Source organism: Oncorhynchus keta, chromosome 3 (assembly GCF_023373465.1).
Source record: "Oncorhynchus keta strain PuntledgeMale-10-30-2019 chromosome 3, Oket_V2, whole genome shotgun sequence".
Taxonomy (NCBI): Eukaryota; Metazoa; Chordata; class Actinopteri; order Salmoniformes; family Salmonidae; genus Oncorhynchus; species Oncorhynchus keta.
In genome coordinates this window covers 6,631,037-6,652,515 of record NC_068423.1, presented here as the reverse complement: position 1 = coordinate 6,652,515, position 21,479 = coordinate 6,631,037, and the positions used below count along the sequence as shown (strand labels likewise).

Here is a 21,479-nt window from a genome sequence, read left to right as displayed (position 1 = left end):
GTATGTATGTATGTATGTATGTATGTATGTATGTATGTATGTATGTATGTATGTATGTATGTATGTGTGTGTGTGTGTGTGTGTGTGTGTGTGTGTGTGTGTGTGTGTGTGTGTGTGTGTGTGTGTGTGTGTGTGTGTGTGTGTGTGTGTGTATCCATCCATCCACTATAGGCACATAGTAAAACAACAACCTACTACATCTAATGATCTTCCACCCCCTTACTAAGCCATCTTCCTTTCCAGAAAGAAGACTAAACGAGAGAACAACATAAGGTCAGTTTCCCAGACCCAGATTAAGCCTAGGTCTGTGCAAAAAAGCAGATCTCCTCCTTTGGAATAGATTTTTTTTTTAGCCCATCACTAGGCTCAATCTGATTCCAGGAAACCAGCTCCAACAGAACATCTTTTATAGTCTGTCCCTTGCTTCAGAAGAGTGTTAAACAGTATACAAGCGTGGCAGGCATTGCCCAGTGTGACCACGCTGAGCAAAGCCTGGGAGAGACATTAGCACCAACTGGCATGAAGGCTGAAGGTCACTGGCCGCCCCTGACATTTTGTCTGGGCACTCAATTCCTAAGTACATATCCAGATGAACGTTCCCCCTTTTACCCACGTAACTGTTAAGGAAGAGGGGGCCTATGTACAGTATTAAGCTGTCGATAAAGAGGCTGTACAGAATTGCTGTGGCTAAATGTTTACTTCATATTTCCGCTTGAGTATTACCTGTATGGTTCAAATAGACATACATACACATATATATATATACACATATATAAAACCAAACAATATAATATTTTGCTCATGGGCCTGGGTAGGTGTGCCCCTTTCTGTCCAATATAGTTATTTCTGGGCAATATTTCAGCCAATTTAGGGAATCCCTTTTTGGCTCAAGAGCACTATCAAGAGGCAAAAGTTCATTATAGCCTCTTTAAAGATGTTGGATACTCAGTTCCCTGTTGCGACTACAAATATAAGTGGTTGCGTTTCGGTTTCATGAGGGGATAACAGTACACAAAACCTATTCAACTGTTTCAATTGAAGTTTGTCCGATTTTTTCAATGTAGAGCAATGTCAAGATGAAGCCATGAAGCCAACGACATCGGTTGAGCAGATCCAGCTGTTTGCATCAATTCACAAATGAATAGAAAATATAAGTAAATGTCTAATTTCCTGGTTCTATTTGGCACTTATCTATAGCATTCAAGTGCATTGGAGGCATATAGCTGGATCTACACAACCGATGTCATGGGATGTGGTTTCATCTTGACATTAGACTACTATAGAGGTTTAAAAATATCTGACAGACTTTGATTTGAATGTGTTATTTCCCTTAAAGGCTACTCACCAACAGTATTTAGTTACATGGCTATAAATGCTATATGACAAAAGTTCTCTGGAATTTCAGCAACCTCAGCATGGTACGTTGTATGTAAGTACAAGACATTCAATACGCATCTAATCCCAACAGAAAGGTGAAACTAGCCTGACACTCTGTGACAATTGGTCTTCCGGTATTCACAGTTTTCCATTTCCAATCTCAACCGCTGTCTTTAAATGTTTTACTCACTCTCCCCTGAATAAGCACTTGGAAGTTGCTGAATTAATTAATTATTTACTTATTCGACATTGGTGAAGAGAAATTGAAATGTAAATATGTATTATGGAAATCATTGTCATTTGGGGGGACTGTTTTGGCACAAACTACATTTCAGTAACAGCTTTTCAATTCTGAAGATCTTGCTTTTTTAAAAACCTGTGGCCAATACATCTTGTAACCTTAAAAATAGCTGGTGTGAAACAACAAATAATTGCATATTGCCGTGTCATCTTTGCTTATGTAAGGACAACCAATAGAGGGCGTGCATTTATTACTGTGGGAAAGCCCGCATTGCAACCTACAGTATTATTCACACAGTCACAATTACAGTTACAATTATGTAACCCTTATCCCTAAACCTGACATTCCATTCCAAATACTTCAGGACAGTTTGAAACATATGAAAGCAGCCCGTTTCCTTTTCCCCCATTTTAAAATATTTTATTCAAGTAACATGGTTAAATTGTACATTAATTAAATGGCTTTAAATAGATAATACAAAGGGGGGAAGTTACAAGAAAAAAAAAAGAACCTCCAATACTGAGCCAAAAGTATATACAGGCAACACTGATTATAAGCTTACTACTAACGTTTTGCATATGACTCCCCCTACATTGAAAATGTAAACATTGGTATATAGTATGTATTTCATTTCGATTTTGCCATTTAAGGAGCGAGCTGTCAAACAATGTAAGTATTGCAGCGATGACACATCATCTCAGATACCATCACTGCAGATCTCTAGTATTTGTAATAGGAATTACTGCCACAACTGCAGTTTCTTCATAAGAAAAAGAGACCCCTCACAAGAAGTATTTAAGAAATATGTTAAGGTCAGGCAGCTGTTACATTCATTTCAGGGACGACGTTTAAAGCAGTTGAACACACACTAAAAGGTGCTCTACTTCCATTCCAAGTAGTTTAGAACGAGAGACATGGTCAACAACTTCCTACACTCTAGCACAGAAAACCTTAACACTTCAAAAGTGCTTATTTCATTCATTTATACATTTTCCAGGGTAAGATATGTGTTTCATTCAATTTCGACGTGCACAACAGTAAGTGCAGCTATCATAGCAACATGAGTAAAGACTTAAAGGGACAGTTCACTCCAAAATCAACGTTTTGTGTTCAGACTTCCAGACTAATGTTGCGTTAAGTCCACATCCCGTGCCTTCAGAAATGATTCATACCCTTTGACTTATTCCACATTTTGTTGTGCTACAGCCTGAATTCAAAATGGATTGAATTGATTTTTTTTCTACACAAAGTACCTATAATGATAAAGTGAAAACATGTTTTTAGAAATTTTAGCAAATGTATTGAAAATTAAATACAGAAATATCTCATTTAGATATGTATTCACACCCCTGAGTAAATACATGTTAGACTCGCCTTTGGCAGTGATTACAGCTGTGTGTATTTCTGGGTATGCCTGTAAGAGTTTTGCAAATATGGATTGTACAATAGTTGCCCATTATTCCTTTTAAAATTCTTCAAGCTCTGTCAAGGTGGTTGTTGATCATTGCTAGACAGCCATTTTCCAGTCCTGGCAGAGATTTTCAAGTCAATTTAAGTGAACACTCAACGTTGTCTTGGTAAGCAACTCCAGTGTATATTTGGCCTTGTGTTTTAGGTTATTGTCCTGCTGACTTTTTCCACATTTTGTTGTGTTACACCCTGAACTTAGATTGGATTAAATAGAGATTTGTCACTGGCCTACAAACAATATACCATAATGTCAAAGTGGAATGATGTTTTTTTTTTTGTATTATATTTTTATACTATTTTTTATAAATGATATATATAAATGATAAATGATAAATATATAAATGATATAAATGATAAATAAATGATGAAACAAATTGAAAGCTGAAATGTATTCAGTAAATAAATATTCATCCCATATGTTATGGCAAGCCTAAATAAATGTGCTTCACAAGCCACTCTGTGTGCAATAATCCTGTAGTGTTTAAGCATTTTTTTTATTGACTACCTCATCTCTGTACACAACACATACAGATCATTTTAAGGTCCCTCAGTCGAGCAGTGAATTTCAAACGCAGATTCAACCACAAGGAGTTTTTCCAATGCCTCGCAAATTATTGCACCTATTGGTAGACGGGTAATACAAATTAAAAATCAGACTTTGAATATCCTTTTGAGCATGGTGAAGTTATTAATGAACCCTTTGGGTGGTGTATCAATACACCCAGTCACTACAAAGATACAGGCACCAGTAGGGTTGCCAACTGTCCCGTATTAGCCGGGATGTCCCTTATATTGGGCTAAATTGGTTTGTTCCATACAGGACCTCCCTTGTCCCGTATATTCATCCAATCACAGTATAGTGTAAATGCGCCAATTTCTGCAAAGTCATTTCTGTTATTGTTCGGTCGGTTTGGCATATCAAGGAAATATGGATAAACATACAACAACAAAAAAGACTGTTTATTGTAGCTGCACAATGTGAAGTAAAAAAGGACGTGGGTTAAGCCCGTCAGTGGTGACTCAACGAAAGGTTTCTGTACTTTGTGTCGGGAATTCTCAATTGGCCATGAAGGGGAGAATGACCTAACTCAGCATGCATCCACAGAAAAGCACAAGGCCACGCTAGCTAAAGGTGCTAGCAATAATCGGTGCATTCTTCATGAGCTCTCCTTCACTGACCTGGAGCAGGCGGTGGTGGCCCTCAAAATGACAGACAGTCAGTATGGACCAACTCTATGAAGAGTTTTGTGCTAGCGGGAGGAAATGCAGAAAGCCAGACAGGATACCACAAAATCCACCAGTGAGAAGTAGTAGTGAGAAGTAGGTGGCAGTTTTCCAAAACCTAGGGAAAGCCAACTTGATCAACATGTTCAGGATTGTCTCACTGGTCCTCAGTGTGCCAGACTCAAATGCCTTTGTAGAGAAGATTTTCTGTCCGATGACCATTAAATGGTCAGACTCGAGAAACCCCTGTAGCACAGAGCTGAAGAAAAAAATCTATTAAAATATCTGGGAACTGTGACTTGTCATATAATGACTTCTCTCTGGCTATGCAAGAGTCAAGGACTGCTTGAAATCAGTCAAGAGCAGCAAAAAATATGTAGACTTGGTAAGTGACTCATGCCCCTCTTTTCCACTTTTGCATTTGAAAAGGTTATTGTTTTGCTGTAAAAAGGTCCAAATTGTGATTTATTTTATTATTTATTTTGAGGTTTATTCACATAAGTTTACATAACGATACAGTTTTAGTAAAGCTATAGAATATACAAATATTTAGCCTTTCCAATTGAATAAGAATATACACTGTACATTCATTCACACAACACCGTGGCACCGTGCACTGGCACGCAACCTTTTGTCCCTTATTTGGTAGTGAGAAAGTTGGCAACCCTAGGCATCGTTCCTAACTCAGATACCGGTGAGGAAGGACAGCACTCAGGGATTTCACCATAAGGACAATGGTGACTTTAAAACAGTTAGAGTTTAATGGCTGTGATGGGAGAAAACTGAGGGTGGATCAACAACACCGTAGTTACTCCACAATACTAACCTGATTGACAGAGTGAAGAGAAGGAAGCCGGTACAGAATACAAATATTGCAAAACATGAATCCTGTTTGCAACAAGGCACTGAAGTAATACTGCAAAACATGTAGCAAAGTAATTCACTTTTTGTCCTGAATACAAAGTGTTATTGGATTTGTCCAGAACATACAACACATTACTGTGTACTACTCTCCATAATTTCAAGCATAGTGGTGGCTGCATCATGTTATGGGTATCCTTGTAACCGTTAGGGACCGGGCAGTGTTTCAGGATATAAAAGAAAGGGAGCTAAGCATAGGCCAAATCCTAGAGGAAAACATGGTTCAATCTGCTTTCCACCAGACACTGGGAGATGAATTCACCTTTCAGAAGGACAATAACCTAAAACACAAGGCCAAATCCACTGTGGAGTTGCTTACCAAGAAGACAGTGAATGTTCCTGAGTGGCCAAGTTACAGTTTTGACTTAAATTTACTGGAAATTCTATGGCAAGACCTGAAAATGGTTGTTTAGCAATGATCAACAATCAATTTGACAGAGCTTGAAGAATTTTGAAAATTCTTTACGCCCAGGTGTGGGAAGTTCTTAGAGGCTTACCCAGAAAGACTCACAGCTGTAATCGCTGCCAAAGGTGCTTCTACAAATACTGACTCAGGGGTGTGAATACTTATGTAAATTATATATTTCTGTATTTCATTTTCAATACATTTGTTAATATTCTACAAACATGTTTTCCCACTAAGGGGGCGAGTCAGCTTTGATATAAACTTGTGCAAAATGGAATTGGAAGTACAAAATGCCAAACATCACCAGGGTGTTGGTATTCAGACTAATTCAAATCAAATCAAATGTTATTTGTCACATACACATGGTTAGCAGATGTTAATGCGAGTGTAGCGAAATGCTTGTGCTTCTATTTCCGACAATGCAGTAATAACCAACAAGTAATCTAACTAACAATTCCAAAACTACTGTCTTATACACAGTGTAAGGGGATAAAGAATATGTACATAAGGATATATGAATGAGTGATGGTACAGAGCAGCATAGGCAAGATACAGTAGATGGTATCGAGTACAGTATATACATATGAGATGAGTATGTAAACAAAGTGGCATAGTTAAAGTGGCTAGTGATACATGTATTACATAAGGATGCAGTCGATCATATAGAGTACAGTATATACGTATGCATATGAGATGAATAATGTAGGGTAAGTAACATTATATAAGGTAGCATTGTTTAAAGTGGCTAGTGATATATTTACATAATTTCCCATCAATTCCCATTATTAAAGTGGCTGGAGTTGAGTCAGTGTCAGTGTCAGTGTGGCAGCAGCCACTCAATGTTAGTGGTGGCTGTTTAACAGTCTGATGGCCTTGAGATAGAAGCTGTTTTTCAGTCTCTCGGTCCCAGCTTTGATGCACCTGTACTGACCTCGCCTTCTGGATGATAGCGGGGTGAACAGGCAGTGGCTCGGGTGGTTGATGTCCTTGATGATCTTTATGGCCTTCCTGTAACATCGGGTGGTGTAGGTGTCCTGGAGGGCAGGTAGTTTGCCCCCGGTGATGCGTTGTGCAGACCTCACTACCCTCTGGAGAGCCTTACAGTTGAGGGCGGAGCAGTTGCCGTACCAGGCGGCGATACAGCCCGCCAGGATGCTCTCGATTGTGCATCTGTAGAAGTTTGTGAGTGCTTTTGGTGACAAGCCGAATTTCTTCAGCCTCCTGAGGTTGAAGAGGCGCTGCTGCGCCTTCTTCACGATGCTGTCTGTGTGAGTGGACCAATTCAGTTTGTCTGCGATGTGTATGCCGAGGAGCTTAAAACTTGCTACCCTCTCATGTGTGCAAAGCTCTTAGAGCCTTACCCAGGAAGACTCACAGCTGTAATCGCTGCCAAAGGTGATTCTAACATGCATTGACTCAGGGGGTTGAATACTTACCAAGAAGTTCTATTTCTTATATATATTTTTTACAAATGTTAGCGTTTTTATTTCACTTTGACATTAGAGTGTTTTGTGTAGATCATTGACAAAAAATGACAAATCCATTTGAATCCCCCTTTGTAACATAACAAAATGTGGAAAAAGTCAAGGGGTGTGAATACATTCTGAAGACACTGTATAGGTAGGTAGGTGTTTCATACGCAGTGTTGCAGTGTTGCTCATGAGAAAATGTGTGATAAGTCTTGTGGCATCTAGCAGCATGTGGAGAGGAGCCGGTAACAGTTTATTTGGATAATCCCATACTGATGGCAAATGGACGTTCAACTAAGCCAGTGGACAGAATTTGTCGAAATGACGTCATTTCAACCAATTTTGCCTGCTGTGAACTATCAACAAATTGTTCAAACAATATCCACTAACCCTAACCTAGCCCTTAACCTAAACTTAACCCTATACCTAAACATGACCCTAACTTCAACCCTAAGCCTAGCCCTAAACCAAACCTCAGCGAATTGTTGCATGTCAACAGACTTGAAGTTGAAACTTTTTGCTGATAGTTGGAACATGTAGACCATCTATAGAGGACTAACTAAATAAAGTGGGACCGAAGAGCAAAACAATTATACCATTCAATAGTCCCTTGGCCGTAATAATAAAACAAAGAATATACAGTCACCGGGCAGAGTAATAGACGAGGGACTTACGCAGGTGCTCAATGGAGCCAACTTGGAATCAGGCGCTAAGTGAATAGTTCTACGACTCAATTGTGCCGGTAAGATTACATGACTGGTCCTAGTCAATAAAAAAAATTACATTTTTGATTAACTAAATAAAACAAACTGCACATGATCTCACACTGCAACACAGAATTATATTGGCTCACTCATCAGAGACATTTCAGACAGACATCCAATAACAGTACACTGTTGTGTCACGTAAGGCTCATGTAAACATTCAGTTGACAATTATTCCCTTGTAAACCAACCGATACCCATCCCAGTACGTAAATATATCTTGGAGATGACACTAACAGCTGAAGAGACAAAATCCAGAAATATAATATTTTGGATCATTTGTGTGACATCCCGGTTGAAACGGGTACTTACCATGTCAATTAATTTATACTTACTTTAATTAAGACATTTCTTAATGAAATGGTCAATGATTACCAGTAGACCTGTTAGACACAGTGATGCAGCCAGCTCCGAGGGGCCTTGAGACGGGGTGCCTCTGGCAGTTACACGGTAAACTGCTTTAACATGAACTGGAGGGATATACCAGTGTCTTCAGAATGTATTCACACCCCTTGACTTTTTCCACATTTTGTTATGTTACAAAGGGGGATTCAAATGGATTTGTCATTTTTTGTCAATGATCTACACAAAACACTCTAATGTCAAAGTGAAAGAAAAACGCTAATAATTGTAAAAAAGTATATATAAGAAATAGAACTTCTTGATAAGTATTCAACCCCCTGAGTCAATGCATGTTAGAATCACCTTTGGCAGCGATTACAGCTGTGAGTCTTCCTGGGTAAGGCTCTAAGAGCTTTGCACACATGAATTGTGCAACATTTTCCAATTATTCTTCACAAAAATCTTCAAGTTCTGTCAAATTGGTTGTTGATGACTGCTGGAAAACAATTTTCAGGTCTTGCCATAGACTTTAAAGCAGATTTAAGTCAAAACTGTAATCTGGCCACTCAGAAACATTCAGTGCCTTCTTGGTAAGCAACTCCAGTGTAGATTTGGTTATTGTCCTGCTGAAAGGTGAATTAATCCCCCAGTGCCTGGTAGAAAGCAGACTGAACTAGGTTTTCCTCTAGGATTAGGCTGGTGCATAGCTTCATTCCGTTTCTTTTTCATCCTGAAAAACTCTCCAGTCCTTAATGATTACAAGGATACCCATAACATGATGCAGCCACCACTATGTTTGAACATTTGGAGTGGTACTCAGTAATGTGTTGTATTGGATTTGCCCCAAACATAACACTTTGTATTCATGACAACAAGTCATTTTTTCAGTATTACTTTTGTGCCTTGTTGCAAAAAGGATGCATGTCTTGGAATACTTGTATTCTGTAAAGGCTTTCTTCTCTTCACTCTGTCAATTAAGTTAGTATTGTGGAGTAACTACAATGTTGTTGATCCATCCTCAGTTTTGTCCTATCACAGCCATTAAACTCTAACTGTTTTAAAGTCACCATTGGCCTTATGGTGAAATCCCGGAGTGGTTAGGAAGGACACCTGTATCTTTGTAGTGACTGGGGTTATTGATGCACCATCCAAAGTGGAATTAAAATCTTCATCATGCACAAAAGGATATTCAATGTCCGCTTTATATTTTATTACCCATCTACCAATAGGTGCCCTTCTTTGGAAAAACTCCCTGGTCTTCGTGGTTGAATCTGTGTTTGAAATTCACTGCTCGACTGAGGGACCTTACAGATAATTGTATGTGTGGGGTACAGAGATGGGGTAGTCATCCCAAGAAATCCTGTTAAACTATTATTACACAGTCCATGCAACATATTTGATGACTTTTGACACATTTTTACTCCTGAACGTATTTAGGCTTGCCATAATGAAGAAGTTACTTCTTGACTGAAGACATTTCAGCTTTTCATTTTTAATTCATTTGTAAAAAATAAATAAATTGAAAAACATAATTCCACTTTGGCATACTGGAGTAGGCACAGGTGAATCTGGGTGATTTCCCCCCCAAAATAAGGTAAGTCGCTCTGGATAAGAGCGTCTGCTAAATGACTTAAATGTAAAATGTAAATAAGGTGATTCCAAAATGTCAAAATAAGGCATGATCCGAGTATGAAATGTTTTTGTGGCAATAAAGGCATTTAGGCATTCCTTCAAAACAATTAGATGTGGGTAATGTTCACTGTCAAAAAACATGCCCAATTCCTATGGGATATGTATGAATACTAATTATCAAACATTTTATATTTTGTGAGATTGTGAATTGTTTGTAGGTATAAAATAGAATACTGTCCAGTGGTCAAATATAGATCAATTCTAGAAATGGCCTTACAAAAATAGAAAACGAGACCCCCTATTACGATCAATAAACTTGACTTTAATTATTATACCTAAACCATCAGCTACTTGTAATCACTTCATAGTAGTGCTATGTGGACGCGTCAACTAAATTGGCGACACTCCCAACACATAAAATTACTCGCCAAATCGGTGAAAAATACAATAGGAAGACCATGGTGAATTCCCTCAAGTGCTTTTTGTTATACAATCGACTCTCGCAGGCTGTCTATTGACTCACGGCTACACAAATAGGGGGTGACCTCTACGGGGACCACCAAGAGGTTTGGCCCAGCAGGCTCCGGCCAGGTAGGTTCCAGCCCTGTGGGCTCCGACCCCGATGGTTGTGTTTGCTCGGGGAGGTCCAATGGTGGGTCAGACGCCACAGGGGCTGAGTGTAACACCACCTCACTGGTGACCTCAACGGGGACCACCAAGAGGAGTGGTCTGCCAGGCTCCGGCCTGGTGGTCTGGGTTTGCTTGGGGAGGTCCGATGGCCGATTGGACACCAGAGGGACCGATATGGGTTGCGCATGCAACCCAGCCAATTCCATCTCTGCGGCAAGGTCCAGGTCGCTCCCATAGAGCACGTTCATCTTTCGCACCAGAAGTCCCTCCGTCTCCGGGGGCTCCTCGTTCTCCTCCCACCTTTTCTGCCTCTTGGAGCGGCGCATGAAGGAGGCATGCAGGATGGAGCGCTTGAGAAGGTGCTTGCGGTATGCCCGCTGGATGATCACGGCTGCTGCCTCCTCCTCCTTGCGCCGCAGCGTGGTGGTGATGGGCTCGTAGGAGTCAGTCGTGGGGTTGTTCATGTTGAACTTGGCCTCGATGCTCACCTTCATGGCCGTCATCTCCACCCCTTCGCCCAGCACCTCCAGGGTGACAGCCAGCAGGATGTCCAGGCAGTGAATCTTATCGCCCGTGACCAGGGGCAGGTCCATTGAGATCAGCTTGATCCGGTTGGGCTTGGCGATACGCAGGGGTTCCTGCAGGGTGTCACAAAACTCTGACAGCTTGGCGTATTCGATGAACTGCGTGCCCTCAAGGTCGAACTTCTCCCAGGTCTCGTCGAACATCACAAAGTCATCCTCGCACAGCAGGTCTCCGCTCTCCTCTTGGGCCGTGTTGAAGTTCTCCAGGATGATGGCGATGTACATGTTGACCACCACCAGGAAGGACATGATGATGTAACTGCAAAAGAACATGATACCCATGCCTGGGTTGCCGCAGTTGCCACGAACATCCGAGCCCGGGTTCTCAATGTCTGGGTCGCAGTCTGGAGGACCGCTGTTTAGAATTGGCAGCAGAAGACCATCCCAACCCGCAGAGGTGGTGATCTCAAACAGGCAGATAATACTGCTGCCGAACGTCTGGAAATTGAAGATGTCGTCGATGCCCGCCTGTTTTTTGACGTAGGCAAAGTTGGACATGCCGAATATGGAGAAGATGAACATGATGAGGAAGAGCAGGAGGCCGATGTTGAACAGGGCAGGGAGTGACATCATCAACGCAAATAACAGCGTCCTTATGCCCTTGGCACCTTTGATGAGCCGCAGGACCCTGCCTATCCTAGCCAGCCTGATGACCCTAAACAAGGTGGGTGACACAAAGTACTTCTCTATGATGTCCGACAGCATTATACCTGAAGGGAAATTAGATAAACAATGGTTAATGACCAATCACACCTCTCCATCTACTGTCGAAATAACTCATCTTCAATGCTTTTCAGTGTGGCATTTTTCAATTGGAATTTGGTTTACTTTCTGAATCAACTTGATTTTAAATGGAATTGACCCCAACCCTGTAGTAACTTGTCTATGACTTATCCTATGCACAGTATATAATAAGGTATACAGTGTAAAGAATATTGAGGTACATACCCGCGACGGACAGGATGACCACGACAAAATCAAAAATATTCCATCCGATGGTGAAGAAGTAATGGCGAAGGGCAAACATCTTGAGCAGACACTCGCCGGTGAAAACGACGATGAAGGCCAGGTTGATCTTGTAAAGGACATTTTCCTTCTCTGCGCTTTGGTCGTCCGTCTCCACCATCATGGTGACCATGTTGAGGCAGATGAGGACCATGATGAAGATGTCAAAGAACTGCTGAGTGATGAAGTCAAACACAGCGCCTTGAATCATGTTCTGTAGGGGCCCGAGGGTCACATGAAAGAGAGAGTGAGGGATTTCATTAGGTGTGTTAAAGCCAATGTTGTGTAGAACAGGTTAAGATGGGTCAACGATGATGTCATGGCAAAGTCACGCATTTTAATGTCACTGTGTATGTGGTATACTCAGAGCAGGACTTGCAGACTCTAGCCCCATAACTTAATTGAATTATTACTTGTACATGAAATGTATCACACAATTACTGGTCAAAAGATTGACATTGAAATTCTACACATAAAAAATGCACTTTCAACACAAAAGATCATTGATCAAATGATGTAATCCCTATAATCAGCAATTTATTTATTGAAGGTGCTTATGTAGAGTAAATTTAGTCTTGGATTAGAAAGATGTAATGAATCTTAATACTAGATAGTAGCATAAGAGTGTGGCTATAACCGAATACCATTTATGTGTTGCATACCGTAGGCCTTGGGATAGGCTTCACTGGCTTCTTCGAGCCAAGTTTCTTCATGGCTTCATGATATTTCTTCTGCTCTTCTGTCATAAAGATGTCGTCACCAAAGTGCAGGATCCAAAATCAAATCAACAATTATTCTGGGCATTTACATGTATACAGGTATATATCAAAATTAATTAAAACTGTATATATTCAATCTAGATTGTAGTCAATCTGTGATTGGTACATCCATTTTTGGACTTTTAAAATAGTTATAAATATAGTTTGATTCTTGAAGAGTATCTGTACAGTATACAGTGCATTCAGAAAGTATTCAGACCCCTTGACTTTTCCACATTTTGTTACGTTACAGCCTTAATCTAAAATCCTCATCAAATAATACCCCATAATGACAAAGCGAAAACAGTTTGACATTTTAGCACATTTATTAAAAATAAAAAACAGAAATACCTTTTTTACATAAGTATTCAGACCCTTTGCTAGGAGACTCAAAAGGAGCTCAGGTGCATCCTGTTTCCATTGATCATCCTTGAGATGTTTCTACAACTTGATTGGAGTCCACCTGTGGTAAATTCAATTGATTGGACATGATTTGGAAAGGCACACATCTGTCTATATAAGGTCCCACAGTTGACAGTGCACATCAGAGCAAAAACCAAGCCATGACGTTGAAGGAATTGTCTGTAAAGCTCCAAGACGGGATTGTGTCGAGGCACAGATCTGGGGAAGGGTACCAAAACATTTCTGCAGCATTTGAAGGTCACCAAGAACACAGTGGCCCCCATCATTCTTAAATGGAAGAAGTTTGGAACCATCAAGACTCTTCCTAGAGCTGGCCGCCCTGCCAAACTGAGCAATCGGGGGAGAAGGGCCGTGGTCAGGGAGGTGACCAAGAACCCGATGGTCACTCTGACAGAGCTCCAGAATTCCTCTGTGGAGATGGGAGAACCTTCCAGATGGACAACCATCTCTGCAGTAGTCCACCAATCAGGCCGTTACAGTAGAGTGGACAGATGAAAGCCACTCCTCAGTAAAAGGCACATGACAGGCCGCTTGGAGCTTGCCAAAAGGCACCTACAGACTCTCAAGACCATGAGAAACAAGATTCCCCTGTCTGATGAAACCAATATTGAACTCCTTGGCTTGAATGCCAAGGGTCACGTCTGGAGGAAAGCTGGCATCATCCCTACGGTGAAGCATGGCGGTGGCAGCATCATGCTGTGCCAATGTTTTTCAGCGGCAGGGACTGGGAGACTAGTCAGGATTGAGGGAAAGATGAATGGAGCAAAGTACAGAGAGATCCTTGATGAACATCTACTCCAGAGTTCTCAGGACCTCCGACTGGGGTGAAGGTTCACCTTCCAACAGGACAATGACCCTAAGCACACAGCCAAGGCAACGCAGGAGTGGTTTCGGGACACGTGTCTAAATGTCCATGAGTGGCCCAGCAAGAGCCCGAACTTGAACAAGATCAATCATCTCTGGAGAGAAAATAGCTGTGCAGCGACGTTCCCCATCCAACCTGACAGAGCTTGAGAAAATCTGCAGAGAAGAATGGGAGAAACTCCTCAAATACAGATGTGTCAAGCTTGTAGCATCATACCCAAGAAGACTTGAGGCTGCAATCACTGCCAAAGGTGCTTCAACAAAGTAGTGAGTAAAGGATCTGAATACTTATTTTTAATACATTTGCAAAAAAATCATGTTTTATTAATGTACACTAATTGTTTGAGTGTGAATTATTTTGGGACTAATAAATTATATTAGTTGAATTGAGTAAATGCATTCCTCGTTTTACAGAGCAATTATTTGATTAACTACACACTTATAATTTAGTAGGTCTATTGGTAGTTGTTATTTACACTATACACATAGCATATGCTTGGGTACCACATTTACATCTCTGATGTGCTTGCCTCAATAAATGAATGCTAGAACAAGCTATTTGTATCTAGTCTCTTAATAATTGCATAATGGCGCAAGTTAGACATGTTCATTATTGTCCTACTGAGAGGTGATGGAAGGCTCGCTACCTTGACTAGATTCCTGCAGAGACGTGCACGGCCTGTTGCCTTTATTCACATAATATGAACGTAGTTTACTATTATATTATTATTACTATTATACTATTATATTCAACATCATTTCTACATAATGGTTGGGTCATTTCCGAACCTTTACAAAATGGCGACTCATCCAGTTGTTGGGGATTTCTATATCCAACTATATATCTATCTATTAATCACTTTATTTACTAGTAAAAAAATAAATAAAAAAGAGATGGGGCTTATCTTTTTCTTTTGCTGGTTGAAATTGTCAATAATGACACCAATGAAAAGATTGAGGGTGAAGAAGGAGCCGAAGATGATGAAGATAACAAAGTAGATGTACATGTAGAGGTTGATCTCATACGAGGGCTGCTCCTCCACCTAGGGGACCATAAATAGTTTCGCTCGTCAAACAAACAAAAAAACGATTTACTTACAACAATTCAACTGCCACCAATGTGTCCGGTAAGCATGAATAATATCTGACTAACTGTGTATAACTATACACTTTTTAATAAAAGCATTTTGAAGCGTTACAATTCACAAGCATTAATCACATTTATGATCATTTATAAAGCATGTATACACATTTTTCAATGGCTTACTCATTAATGCTATGACTTTTGTATTCTGTGGTAATTGATCCCCAAACCAAATGTTTATATTACAGTATCTTATATTTCTATAAGTACCTACTTCTCGAGAGTCCACAGCAGCATACATGATGTCCATCCAGCCTTTAAATGTGGCCTGTAGAGAGATAGGGCACTTTTTTTCAGATACTTTTGAGTACACCAACACCCTCAGAGAAGGAAACAATATTAAATACTTTAGTAGACCAGGGGGTGACCAAGTCTCTTCCTTCAGAGCTACTGGGTATGCAGGCATTTGCTCCAAACCTGTTGTTACACACTTGATTGAGTTAATCGAGTTCCTGGTGAGCAGCTAATTAGTTGAATCAGGTGTGCTAGAGTAGGGTTGGAGCAAAAGCCAGGAGGAAGGGTAGCTCTCCGGGAGGAGGATTGGGCCACAGCTTGAGAGCCAGCGCACAGCACCCATGCATCGCAGAAACCCTGGCCCTCACCACTTGCAGCAGAGAGAGGTAGCCCAAGCCCACGTTGTCGTAGTTGACTTTGACGTTGACCCAGCGGGCTTCCTGGGTGGCGTGCTGCAGGGCAAGGCAGTCGCTCCTGTTGTTGACCTCGGTGATGGGGAACAGCTCCTCCGTGGTGGTGTTGATGCAGCGGTAGAACTTTCCGGCAAACAGGTTGACCCCCATGATGCTGAAGATGAGCCAGAAGATGAGGCACACCAGCAGCACGTTGAAGATGGAGGGGATGGCGCCGACAAGAGCGTTTACCACCACCTTCCTCCCATAGACAGGACACAGTGCAGTCAAAACCATTAAAGTCACCTCCGTTACAATAGTCAGCCATGACCACTGCAGTCACCGCCGCCCAACAGTAAGTCATGCTCGGTCAAGACAGCAGTAAGTCAAAATAGTCAGTCAAGACAGCTAACACCACCTTCGTCACAATAGTCAGTCATGGTGACCACTAACATCAGCTCGGTCACAATAGTCATTTATGACCACTGCAGTCACCTTGGTCCCAATAGTAAGACATGCTCCCTGCAGTCAAAATAGTCAGTCACGACCACTAACGCCAGCTCTCTCACAGTAGTAAGTCATGAGTATAATACACTTGTCACAAGTAGTCACCTCCGTCACAATAGTCAGTGATGACCCCTAACACCACCTACATCCTAACAGTCAGTCATGACCATTTACATCACCTCCATCTCAATAGTCATAGCTAACCACAGTCAACTCTGTCACAAGACGTCACTGTCAGAGAGGTGTCACTGTCAGTGTGTGTATGCGTTTAGGATTGTCTGTATCAGCATTTCTGTCGGTGTGTCTTTCTCTGCGTGGATATTTAAGTGTTGTACTAATAGGTTTGAAACAGTTACTCACCCTCATTCCCTCAAATCTTGACAGGGCTCGAAGTGGCCTTAGAGCCCTGAGTGTTCTAAGAGACTTGATTGGTCCAAGTTCAGAGTAGCCCATCCAGTTAGCTCCTAAAGTGACTAAGGAAACCTGTGGCAGGATTGTATCGTCATTGTAGTCACCCAACATCTCGTTATATGCTTGTACGAATGACCAAACTTTTACAAATTTAAGGTCTTGTATCTTGTGCCAAGCAGGATAACACAAAAATCAATTACTTGCAGAGAATACAAGGTAACACAAATTTCAATGTCTTCCTTGATTTTCACGTACATGTATTATGGAGCTCGCCCACTACAGTGATAATAGTTGTAACATTGCTTAACCCACGTTTCATTCTGTGTGAATATCACTCCAAAAACAATTCAATGGAAACTCACATCCACAATTAGGAAGTCCAGCCAACACCAAGCGTTGGTGAAGTAGGTCTTGAAGCCGTACGCCACCCATTTTAAGAGCATCTCAATGATAAAGACATAGGTGAAGACTTTGTCTGCATACTCCAGGATGATTTTGATAGTTCTTCTCCTCTCAATGTAAATATCCTCAAAAGCCTATCAGAAGTGAGCCAAAGAAAATGGATCTCAATATATATAACCAGTGGCCTTCCCAGAGAATGTTATATAAAGTAACACTTTCTGAATACATCTATTCATCAGGTGAGCCAAGGTCATTAGGACAAAAGTCGAATAGCTCGGTAATGGAGTATCAACTGTAAATAGGTCAACGACCAGGGACTCACTCACCAGAGCTCCACTGCTTAGGAGGATCATGAAGACTATGAAGGTCTCAAAGTAGTCGTGTTCCACGATGGTGAAACAGGTCCTGCGGAGGTTCCACCACTTCTTGCCTCTGCCCTGAGAGACGTCAAAAGTCAGACATGGCCATCGAGAGATACAGCCTGGAGCGAGAGGGCGAGAGAGAAATGCCAACATGGTGTTTTTGTACACTTCATTTGGACTGTTTCACTTGCCTCCCGAGGTGCTGTCTGTGTAGCATAGCCTAAAGTCTAGCCAGGTCCTGAGTGAGTTGGACAATCGCGCAAATAAAAGCTGTGACGAATCATGGCAATCACTTTACCGACATTATTAAGATGTGACTCCAAACTCTAAGGTCCCACCTTACATGAAATAGAATATAGTAACTCTCTCTCTGTGAATGCTGATGTGCCAATTTGTGTGATATGGGACAAAGTTTACAGATATTTCCACAAGTATATTAGACATCAAACACTTGATATTAGCGTTGCATTTTTGTAATTTAGTAACAATACATTGTAAAGACCATGAAAATCAGGAAACCCATGCCATATATATTTAAGCAGGGGACAGTATTTCTTGTGTACCATCAGTGAAGCAAGCTTCTGGTTCCTCTGGCTCTGGCTCCTCCTCTTCCTCCTCTTCCACAGGTTCTGGTTCAGGTACATAGTCCACCGTGCTGCACACCGAGGACTCGTCACCCACTGCACCCAACAACTATGGATGGGGAGGAGAGAGACTGAGTGGCTGAGAAAAAATGTCAGCCACAACTTCAGGATAGGAGAGAGAGGAGAAATCTAACTCATGTAGGATTGAAGAGAACCACCAAGTGAGATTTGTCCTGATTCTTATACTTGTTTGCTTAAATATCCAGGTAACACTTTACATGGTATACTTGAAAGATTTATGAAGGGTTTATAAGTAGTTTATTAACTGATAATTATTAGTTCATAGATAAAGCACAGTATAATTATAGTCTTCAGTTTTCCATCATACTGTACCTTCAAGTGATCACCTTGTCCATTTTCTTCATCTGATGTAAAAGACCCACTGTAGTCATCATCGTTCTCAAAATCAGTCTCCCCCTGGGCAATGGGCACATTGAGGCTCATCTCGCCATCTGCCTGAAGCCCGTCCACACAGTTGGTCATCCCGTCGGCCATCTTGGAATCCTGGCACGTGTCTAAGTGGTTTAGTGCAAAGGTCTCCTTTTCGGGGTTTCCTTCGATCCCCTCACCCCCTTCCTTGTCCCCGGTGGCCTTTTTGCCCAGTAGCTGCAGGACCATGTGGCGGACAGAGGCTTTCACCCAGTCGATGCCCCAGTTGATCCTGCCGATGGCGATCTGGAGGTTGTTCATCTCACCGTCGTCATCACTGGACAGGTTGTCTCCACTGAATGAGCTGAGCAGCAAGGCCAGGAAGAGGTTCAGCACCTACAGGGAGGTAGTGGTGGCAGTTATCTTTGAAAGTTAGAGAGAAGGTGTCTGACAGGGCAGTGTGGGGAATCTGATCCTACTTTACTCCCAGCTACTCCAAGCCTTGTGCATTTAAGGGAGGTGTCCTGGGAGAATTAAAAGACAGCCAAAAGACACATCTATTCTATTCTGCTTCATGGCTTAGTGACTTACTGCGAGCTTACAGGCAGCTGAGCAAAGAATGGAGGAAAAATAAACTTCCGTGGGACCTATCATCCTTCCACTCACTCCTCTCTACCTTCTCTTCCTCTGTATGCACTGCTAAAGGCACTTTCTATCACTCTAAATTTCAGGCTTCTGCCTCTAACCCTAAGAAACTATTTTCTACCTTCTCCTCCCTCCTTAATTTTCCATCCCCCTCCCTGCTCCCTCTCTGCAGATGACTTTGTCAACCACTTTGAAAAGAAGGTTGACAACGTCTACTCATTAAATCAGCCTACGGAGTCCACTGGTCCCACTCACATAGAACTACCCAATGCCTTGACCTCTTTCTCTTCAGATAAAATCCTGCAACTAATAAAATCACTTTTTATAGCTACTGTTTACAGGCCTCCTGGGCCATATACAGCGTTCCTCATTGAGTTATCTGAATTCCTATCGGACCTTGTAGTCATAGCAGATAATATTTTAATCTTTGGTGACTTTAATATTCACATGGAAAAGTCCACAGACCCACTCCAAAAAGCTTTTGGAGCCATCATCGACTCAGTGGGTTTTGTCTCTGGACCAACTCACTGTGACACTCTGCCTAGTTTTTTCCCATGGAATAAATGTTATGGATCTGTGTGTGTTTTTCCTCATGATCCTGGACTATTGGACCTCCATTTTATTACGTTTGCAATTGCAACAAATAATCTGCTCAGACCCCAACCAAGGAACATCAAAAGTCGTGCTATAAATTCACAGACAACACAAAGATTCCTTGATGTCCTCCCAGACTCCCTCTGTCTACCCAAGGATGTCAGAGGACAAAACTCAGTTAACCACCCAACTGAGGAACACAATTTAACCTTGCGCAATACCCTAGATGCAGTTGCACCCCTAAAAACATTTGTCATAAGAAACTAGCTCCCTGGTATACAGAAAATACCAGAGTTCTGAAGCAAGCTTCCAGAAAATTGGAACGGAAATGGCGCCACACCAAACTGGAAGTCTTCCGACTAGCTTGGAAAGACAGTACCGTGCAGTATTGAAGAGCCCTTACTGCTGCTCGATCATCCTATTTTCCAACTTAAGTGAGGAAAATAAGAACAATCCGAAATTCCTTTTTGATACTGTCGCAAAGCTAACTAAAAAGCAGCATTCCCCAAGAGAGGATGGATTTCACTTCAGCAGTAATAAATTCATGAACGTCTTTGAGGAAAAGATCATGATTATTAGAAAGCAAATTACGGACTCCTCTTTAAATCTGCATATTCCTTCAAAGCTCAGTTGTCCCGAGTCTGCACAACTGCCAGGACCTAGGATCAAGAGAGACACTCAAGTGTTTTAGTACTATATCTCTTGACATAATGATGAAAATAATCATGGCCTCTAAACCTTCAAGCTGCATACTGGACCCTATTCCAACTAAACTACTGAAAGAGCTGCTTCCTGTGCTTGGCCCTCCTATGTTGAACATAATAAATGGCTCTCTATTCACCGGATGTGTACCAAACTCACTAAAAGTGGCAGTATTAAAGCCTCTCTTGAAAAAGCCAAACCTTGACCCATAAAATATTTTTAAAACTATCGGCCTATATTGAATATTCCATTCCTCTCAAAATTTTCCGAAAAAAGGCTGTTGCGCAGCAACTCACTGCCTTCCTGAAGACAAACAATGTATACGAAATGCTTCAGTCTGGTTTCAGACCCCATCATAGCACTGAGACTGCACTTGTTAAGGTGGTAAATGACCTTTTAATGGCATCAGACCGAGGCTCTGCATCTGTCCTTGTGCTCCTAGACCTTAGTGCTGCTTTTGATACCATCGATCACCACTTTCTTTTGGAGAGATTGGAAACCCAAATTGGTCTACACGGACAAGTTCTGGCCTGGTTTAGATCTTATCTGTCGGAAAGATATCAGTTTGTCTCTGTGAATGGTTTGTCCTCTGACAAATAAACTGTAAATTTCGGTGTTCCTCAAGGATCCGTTTTAGGACCACTATTGTTTTCACTATATATTTTACCTCTTGGGGATGTCATTCGAAAACATAATGTTAACTTTCACTGCTATGCGGAAGATACACAGCTGTACATTTCAATGAAACATGGTGAAGACCCAAAATTGCCCTCGCTAGAAGTCTGTGTTTCAGACATAAGGAAGTGGATGGCTGCAAACTTTCTACTTTTAAACTCGGACAAAACATAGATGCTTGTTCTAGGTCCCAAGAAACAAAGATATCTTCTGTTGAATCTGACAATTAATCTTAATGGTTGTACAGTCGTCTCAAATAAAACTGTGAAGGACCTTGGCGTTACTCTG

General features: G+C 41.5%; 1 protein-coding gene across 1 annotated transcript in view; it reads right to left on the bottom strand.

The window, feature by feature from the left end:
- Nucleotides 1-8,630: 8,630 nt before the first annotated feature.
- Nucleotides 8,631-21,479, bottom strand: part of LOC118365455 (sodium channel protein type 4 subunit alpha A-like) — a 35,934-nt gene continuing 23,085 nt past the window's right edge. Inside the window, exons 13-23 of the mRNA XM_035747689.2 lie at nucleotides 18,540-18,971; nucleotides 18,126-18,255; nucleotides 17,527-17,681; nucleotides 17,161-17,334; nucleotides 16,748-16,870; nucleotides 15,857-16,138; nucleotides 15,469-15,522; nucleotides 15,016-15,153; nucleotides 12,728-12,829; nucleotides 12,009-12,279; nucleotides 8,631-11,770 (exon numbers count right to left, since the gene is read on the bottom strand). Coding sequence (XP_035603582.2) covers nucleotides 10,332-11,770; nucleotides 12,009-12,279; nucleotides 12,728-12,829; nucleotides 15,016-15,153; nucleotides 15,469-15,522; nucleotides 15,857-16,138; nucleotides 16,748-16,870; nucleotides 17,161-17,334; nucleotides 17,527-17,681; nucleotides 18,126-18,255; nucleotides 18,540-18,971 — 3,300 coding nt within the window. The 3' untranslated portion in view covers nucleotides 8,631-10,331. The remainder of the gene's footprint in view (nucleotides 11,771-12,008; nucleotides 12,280-12,727; nucleotides 12,830-15,015; nucleotides 15,154-15,468; nucleotides 15,523-15,856; nucleotides 16,139-16,747; nucleotides 16,871-17,160; nucleotides 17,335-17,526; nucleotides 17,682-18,125; nucleotides 18,256-18,539; nucleotides 18,972-21,479) is intronic.